Source organism: Curcuma longa, unplaced genomic scaffold (genome assembly GCF_044706935.1).
Source record: "Curcuma longa cultivar G26 ecotype Majalengka, Jawa Barat unplaced genomic scaffold, ITB_CL_G26_1.1 contig_18597, whole genome shotgun sequence".
Taxonomy (NCBI): Eukaryota; Viridiplantae; Streptophyta; class Magnoliopsida; order Zingiberales; family Zingiberaceae; genus Curcuma; species Curcuma longa.
In genome coordinates this window covers 1-8556 of record NW_027430857.1, presented here as the reverse complement: position 1 = coordinate 8556, position 8556 = coordinate 1, and the positions used below count along the sequence as shown (strand labels likewise).

At 35.6% G+C, this 8556-nt stretch overlaps 1 protein-coding gene across 1 annotated transcript; it reads left to right on the top strand.

Moving 5' to 3' along the window:
* Window positions 1-479: 479 nt before the first annotated feature.
* On the top strand, window positions 480-950 carry LOC141816882 (branched-chain-amino-acid aminotransferase-like protein 2). The gene has a single exon (XM_074704604.1). It carries the CDS (start codon window positions 480-482, stop codon window positions 948-950), a length of 471 nt encoding a protein of 156 aa, XP_074560705.1.
* The last annotated feature ends 7606 nt before the right edge of the window (window positions 951-8556 follow it).

Below are 8556 nucleotides of genomic sequence, written 5' to 3'. Positions count from 1 at the left end.
GACTTGGATTCGTACTTGTGGACTTTATTGTGGTCTCTTGGAGTTTTCTGTTTCGATGTTTTCGGACATGGCATGTGAAACTTTTGTGGTTAATGGTTTTAGTATTTCGTTTGCATTTCGTTAGTTGTTTCGGCCGTGTAAGCCTTATATTTGCATATGTTGTGTGTGTTGTGATGTTATTGGACGTGTTGTCCTTACTCCAGCCGCCTGTGGCTGCGTATGCATGTATGTATTAGGGGAATTGTCACAGTTACTGGAGAAATGCTGCCGAAATTTTTCCGATGGCCTTCTCGGGGCGTGACAACCGTCGTCGCGTGGAGAAGACCAGCAACCCCGCCGCCTTCCTTCGCCGGAGAGAAAAGAAGGGCCGCCGCTACGGAAAGGGGAGACACTTGATCTTGTCTTCTTCGTCCTCTCCGTCTTCTAGGTAAAGCAATCGATTTCTCTTCTTTGTATGTTGGCTTCCGTACTCGAGGAGGATGGGAGACTACAACATGCTCAGATGCCATTGTAGGAGATTGGTATCATCTCTTCATCCTTCACTACCATTTCCACCTCTTCCTGTCCCAGCCAATGAGAAAATACTCGTTTGGGTTGGCGATGAACTCTTACCTCATGAAAATGCCAAGGTATCCGTGTTTGATTCAGTTGTACAAGGTGGTGATGTAGTGTCGGAAGGTCTCCGTGTATACAATGGAAAAGTCTTTAAGCTTAATGAGCATTTAGATAGATTGTTTGATTCAACAAAAGCTTTAGCCTTTATTGATGTTCCAACACGAGAAGAGATAAAAGGTGCTATTTTCAAGACCCTGGTTACAAATGGGATGTTTGATAATGCTCATATTAGACTCACGCTAACACGTGGCAAGAAGGTTACTTCCGGAGGCATAAGATTGGTTACAGCAACTACTCGTCGTAACTCACCAAATGACATTGAACCGGAATTCTAGATGGAGGTCTTCCTTGCTAATACGGACTACATTCGGAAGACGGGTATCTCGACTTATCTTTTAGATATGTCTTTTTGATGTGTATGATTTCTGCTAGTGCTATAAGTAATTTTCATGTCTTTTATCACTGCCCTGATATGCCACTACATAGTCATATTGTATGTCTCTCTACCTGCTACTTGTTTACTTGCCATATTGCATATATGTAGTGATATATTGTTTCTTTACTCACATAAATTGGTCGTTTTACACGCATTAGTGTCATGCATCATCCTTGCATGATTGCATGCTAGCGATCATCGGCTCCTTTGTAGTCTGAGTCCGTCGCTAGTTACATGATCTGCACACCCGACCACTCACAGGTTAGTGGTACATCAGGAGGGTGTGTGCAGTTGCTCTGTCAGGGCTCCGCTCGGCCGCATCATAGGTAGTAGTGTCGTAGTGTGGTAGCATTACAGGGATCCCTCCTTCGCATTATGACGAGGAAATGAGAGCATTGCTCCCCCATATGACTTGGGGTAGGAGGATAGGTGTACTCCGACAGCATCCTGTCCACTCGGTCACTCAGGAGCAGTGACGGCAGAGTGCACAGTTGTCATAGCCCTACCCACTCGACCTCACGATTGTCTGTGACGGTGGCTGACTGGCATCAGGGGTGACCATGTCATTGCATCATGTGCATACTGCATGGTTTGCATTTATTATTGATTGCTGCATATGTTTGACGTGCACATACAGGAGACTTTACGCATTTGGGATTGTGATCTTGCATTTGTCGCAGGGTTTTTGCCGTTGTGTTTACATATATATGATTCTGGTATGTACAACTTTTTCAGTACTGCGTTTATTTCTGTACAGGCATGATTATTACTAGTAGATAGCTTATTGTACATATCTGCTAGATATCCGCTGAGTTCATTGAGCTCACCCCGTTGGTTTCCTTCCTTTCAGGTTGACGTTTGTTTGGAGAGTCGTGCTGCTAGTCCCTCGTAGAGTTGCATTTGCTTATTTCACTTTTGCTTATATTTTCAGAGTTTATTGTGTCAGGACTTGTTTTATGTCGTATGGATTTTTCGTATATGGTTCTAGATTGTGGCGCATGTTATACTTATTGGTAGTGGACTTATTTCATATTGTTTAGTAAACATTACATATTTTGACTTGTGTGGATTGTGGTCATGTAGGCCTTATTATATTTGTATTCAGGGAAAGTGAATTGTTACAGGGGAGATGTTGCCGAAATTTCTGGACAGCTGTCTCCCGGGACGTGACATGGACCGAGGAATCAATCACTAAATAATCATAAGAAGAGTGGAGAGATCACGTAAATTTGGATTGAGATGGGGAAAGTGAGAGTGTAGTAGAGCTCCTAAACATCAATCGAAGTAAAATCAACTAGTGACAGGATTGTGAAAGTGATCCTAGGACTTCGGATTTCTCGAGATTATGTTTGATTGACTATGGGCTTCTTACTATTCCTCAATGTTTACACATTTACAGAGATTCTAACCAAAATATCCAATTAGACCTCGTCAGGTTTCCTCAGAATAAAATCAATAATCCTCTAACGTTACGATTGTTAGTTCGAGATGACCCCAGATAGCTTGGTTACAGCTCTCTCGCTGTCACCAAGCACTCCAGCATACTACTAGTGTCCTACCCCTTGTCACCAGGTATCCAATTAAAGACCTCTCTCTAACAATGAATAACCATTATCTCACAAAGATTCATTGCAACCTAAGAATTTCCTCGGAAAGTTTGGTTAAAGGTTCACTTTCTGTCACAAGGTACCCCGGTCATACGATCCTAGGATCTTCCTACACAGTAATCTACCCCTCATAATCATGCACATGCGCTCACACAAACATAACATCAAACAAGTTGAAGGCACACAATACATGAAACAAGTGTAAACACTTCATAGAATAGAAAAAATAATATGAACTAGTTCTTACATCACCATCATCACATTAATGTTCATCTTACATCCTAAACTCATGGATCTACTCTATTACAAGAAGATTACAAAAGTGTGCAAGAAAAACATCATCCAAAAGAAAAGGAAGGACTTATCTTGAAGTACGAGCATCCTTTAAAGATCTTCTTGCTCCGGTGTAGGATAGATCGATGGGGATAAAGCGTTTAAGACCTCCCCCGAAGTGGGGAGGTACTGCCCCCAAGCCAAGACCTTAGGGTTCCCTAGATCCCAAGATACCCAAGATAACCTAAGATAGTTGCAAAAGTGGTATTTATAGGCTCCAAGTGCAACACGGCCGTGTCTCGTGGCATGGCCCAATGGCTCAGACCGAACCCTCTGCCGGCACGGTCATGTTTGGTAGGCACAACCTGTGGTTGATCTTCCTCTGGAAAATAGGCACGGTCGTGCCTCATAAGCACGGCCCCGAGAAGGCTCATCTCTGGAATTTTGACACGGCCGTGCCTTGTAGGAAGCATACCGAGAACGGAGCAGGAGGTCGGGAGTTTACTTAGGATTCAAGGAATAGCTCTCGTCAATTAATCGATACTTATATTTACCCTTTTTTCCTTATCCCCATTATACTCAATATCCATGTAACCACTAAATAACCCTACCCCGAATCACATCCTAAGAAAAAAAAAGTTATAGTTCCTATTAATTTAGCTATTCACTGTAAAAATAAAATGGCAAGAAAATGTTCTACTTCAGCTTGTATATTGAGTTTTGTGATATCAGCATGCCTTTCTTTAGAGCTGCTTTCACCAAGGTTAGCAATGTTGCCTCGTTTCTTGATAATCCGGTATCCACATCTTACCGCCTGATTAGCCCTAAAGGTGGATAAATCCGGAAGCAAGAGCGACCTGACGGCCTAGTGGCTCAGCTGTCTCAGTAGTTTGAACTCGATTGGCGCATTCCATGCCCGCCTTCAGATTCAAACCCTAATTTCTACTGGATGTCTTGCTGCTGCATCAACCTAATGATTGTCTTATTCCATAAAATATTAGACCTCTTCAACCATTGTTTGTTGGAGGTAGTCCGTTGTTTCACTACCTCTTTAATTAACCATTTTTTTCAAGATCAGGTTTCCTGATTTCATAAAGCTGGTTCATGTAAATAACAATCCTTCAGTCATGTTACTGAGTTTCAGATTCTAGCTGTTCTTCAGTCATTACATAATTCTTGAAAAGTAGGTTAATTATGACTTTACCTCCATCATTAAACTTATGCAATTGTGTTTGGTTTTCTTGAAAATTTTGAATTTTTGTTTTGCTCTTGTTTGTTACAAACTTGTTTGAATTTTAATCTCTATTTGTGGTCGAGTCATAATTTGAGTCTGGTATTCATGCACAGATAGTCTCTTACATTATCATTAGATGTGGAATGGTAGCATTTCTTTGATTTAGGAATTACATTATATATATATATATAGTTGGGGCAATAAATATTGCCTTTCAACTTTATTATTTTCCGAAAAATTCTGAAATTCGTGCACCATTTTGACGATAATATTTTAGCTCACACCATCTTCCTGTTTTATATAATTCACAGAGTACATAAATTTTTTAAATATAATATATCATGAATAAAATTTAAATTTTAAAAAATTCATTCCATACTTTATTAAAAAAATGGTAAATCCCAATTAATCTCATTGACTATTCCTAAAGGTAACCAGCCTGATCTCACGAAAATTTCCCATCGGTCATTAGGATAAATCGGAAAGTGCACATAGTGGCCAGCCCAGATGCTCAACATCTTTTGATTGCGCTTCCCATTTAGAGAAAATTTTTTACAAATGCACCGTAGTTGGAGATCAAATCACGGATGCATAAATGACAACTTGAATATCTTACCACAGTATCATGCCCCGGGATCATATTTTACTATCTTCAGCATAGTCCGGGAGTTCATGGATATATTTAAATAATATGAAACAATAATTTATTCATGGGTACGATGAGCTATCTAATTTCTGTGATGACTGAGTCAACAGGCACAGCCACCGCTGGTGTCACGAGGACACAGTAAGGTTCAGTATTCAACACAACGGCAGATAGAGATAGTCATCGAAAGCATTTATTGATGGGATGGAGTTGAATGGGCCATCCAAAGCATTGCGCAGGTACTGCCCTGTTCGCCCATGAGAACCCACCCTGCTTCCTTACCATCGTATCCACCTGTTTACTTGGAGGTGTGGACCAGAAAAAGAATATTAGATTACACAAATTAAATTACTTTTCTATATATCTTCATTGTAAAAAAAATGAACAAACGGGCTAAAATATGTGTTCGCGATTCATTTATTTTTATTTTTATTATTATTTTATCTGTTTAAAATAGAACAAAATGATATTTTCTTTTTCTCATTTAAATAGCTTTTTTTAATATTTCACTAGACATAAAATGTTAATTATAGAGTCATTTGAACTAGTTGGCTTTTTCCTCATGGGATGATTTTCTTTGCACCGATTGAGAATGATTAGAAAACTAGAATTTAGCTCACATTATTCGTTAAATCTAATTGGGAAAGACAAGTTTGACCAGTGAAAGGACAAAAGCAATGAATTATCAGTCTCAGTATATAAATAAAATAAAATATTTTTTATAAAAAATTAGTAATAATTATTTAAAATTAAGATAAAGAGTTTTATTCTTTTTTATATATTTTTATTCAAAACAAAAATCGTTTTAAGAAACCCACACTTTTTATTTTATATTTTTCCAAAAGAAAAGTCACTATACTGCAAAAGGTTGGAACCGCCAACCTAGCGGCCCCCCCACCCCGGCCCCACAAGTATGAGGGAGAGTAAATCACGGTGAATGCGGGACTGGCCAGAGCGTGGTGGTCGAAAAAAAAAAAAAAAGTCACTATAGGTAGTATGCGAAGAAGAAGAATCGTATGGACGTTGACAGAATGACAGTCTCAATTATTGTAGTCATTCTCAATAGCTATTAAGTTTAGTTATTGAAGAATTAAATAGTCATCTTCATTTCAACACTTCTTAAATTTAATGAAAGAAACCCTCTGTCGGCCATTGAGTCATTAATCCGCTACATGGTGTCCATTCTTTTCAAACAGGCTGAAATTCAATTTAATTTAATTTGTACTTCACCAAATTCAAATCACACTGACATTTAAACCAAACCAAGTCTTTTAAAAAAGATAAGTCCGATTCAATTCTAATTGAAGAATGCCTTTAATCCATTATTCCTGGTGTAGAAGCCTCTAATTCACCAGCCTAACTTACATATGGTCACATTATCTAGGGCCGACATCTACATGATTCAACCTAACCTCTATATCTCTAATCAAGTCCAAAACCGTAAAGAAGTGACTCGATGGAGTCGAGTCGTAGATGAATATCTTTGGAGCCTCATGTGCATTATATTATTTTTTATAAATGTTAAATTACAGGTCACGCCTTGACCCAACAGTAGTAGGGCATGTTACGTTTCTGGAGTATGACTTGCGATAGATTGTAGTTATCAGGCTAATAGCGACAGCAAGAGATTAGTGCTTGAAAAATATTAATCTCTTAGTTCTGAGCTCGAGTCGCTTTCTTAAATCCTACAATGCCCATGCAATTTAGCTGGCACATTCTAAAGTCTTAATTAATAGTGGAAAATCAATTTGTTGATCTAATTGTATAGTGCAAATTATAAAATGTAAAAATAGGATGGTGAAAAATGCTTAAGAACATTATAATAAAAAAATAGAAACAAAAATGTCTCAGCTATATATATATATATATATATATATGTTCATCCATTTATAGATAAGTCATAGACAATATTTGCTGTTAAATTTTTTTTTATTTTTACTTTTTTTTTGAGAATTAAAAATCAAATTTAGATAAAATCTTATCTATAAATCTTAAACTCTAAAAAAATACTTAGGCGTGCAAACCAATCAAGTCAATTTGTAAGCTTTTCGAGTCCATTCAAAAATATTTGATTCATATTTAAAATTATTAAATTTAAGTTGAATTTGAATATGTTTGAAAATTTTTTAGTTAAATTTGAAACCATAATATTTTTTTTCCGATGATTCCATGAGTGACTCGTGAATTTTTTATTATGTCTACTTTGATGATGATGCTTGATATCACTTTATTTATTTGTATTCTATTATACATAATTTAATTAAGTATGTTCAAACAAATTGAATTCGAATTTGAGTTAATTCAAGTTAATTATAGTTTAATTCTACTCGAATTTATATTCAAACAACTTGAACCGAACTCGAGTTCAAATGTTATTTTGAATTGAGCTCGAGTAAAAATTATTTATATTTTTAAACATTAAATCAAATTTGAATATCACATTTTTTTTTGGAGTTCAAAATCAAATATCAACTTTTATACTATTCGAAGTAGAAAAGGTTAATTTTGAATGACCTTTATGGAAATTGGAGAATCTTTCATCATTAAGGTGTTTTCAAGTCTAAGAAACCTCGTAGGTGCTTTAGAAGGACTTATAAAACTATATTATTTTATTAGGTTTTCATTATACTTTTGTTTCTAAATTATACAGATTTAGATTTTTTTAGCAGAGTTACACCTAATTAAATTATTGTTATTCTGTGATTGTACTTTACTAGCCGAATTAAAAATATTTAATATGATCTTGTGATTTCAAATCTTAATCAAATTTTGACATTTTATTAAAGGACAATAATTATTAAATACTCAAAGGATACATTCTACTTTTTAATATACCAAAGACATATTTATTTCTCAAAATTTCCGATCCACTTCATCATATATATTCATTATTGTCAAAATTATCAATTAATTATTCTATCATTTGGAAATGATTATAACTGGTGGATCACTGTCAAACACTTTAATAAAAAGTGCTAATTAATCATGTGACTTTAGATTCATGCTAAATTGACATTACTGCACCTTGAAGTTCTTCTAAATTTGTTCATGTTCATCTTTTTAAATTTTTAATACCTCAATACCCATCAAAAGTATTTGATGGTCATATCAAATGGTAATGTTGCACTTATAGGGTTCCCTTAAGTCTTATCCATATTTGTTTTTATATATTTTGAGTCTTCTAAGGTTATTAAGCATGGTTTGCAAAAAGAATATTATTCTTACCTAAAATGTTTGATGATCCTAGAGGTTTTGGTTTTATGCCAAAAGTGATAAATTGATTAGCATTATATTCAGTTGAGTAGAGTCCTTCATTCAACTAATTTCTCTTCTAATTGATTATTTGATGGAGCAAGTTGGATAAAAAGGATAAATTCAAAATATGATGTGCACTTTGACAATTTTGAAATCTAACTGTGCCTTTGACACCCAATTGAAATGAGTGCGTATATACTTTAGGAGGAGAATAAATTTCCAAACTTATTGATACAATTATATATATATATATATGCCCCTAAATTGGTGTGCAAGATAAGGACTTGATTGTCATACCTCTACATTCCGTGAGAACCTAGTATAAAATATATATATTTTAAAATTTTCACTTCCTTTAATCTAGATACAAAACCTTAAACTCTAATTATAAATAAAAAAAAATTAAAAATATTTTATACTAGGTGCTCACGAGGTGTGTAGCATAAAGTATATATATATACGATTTTGCTGTCCTGCGCTCCATTTCTGC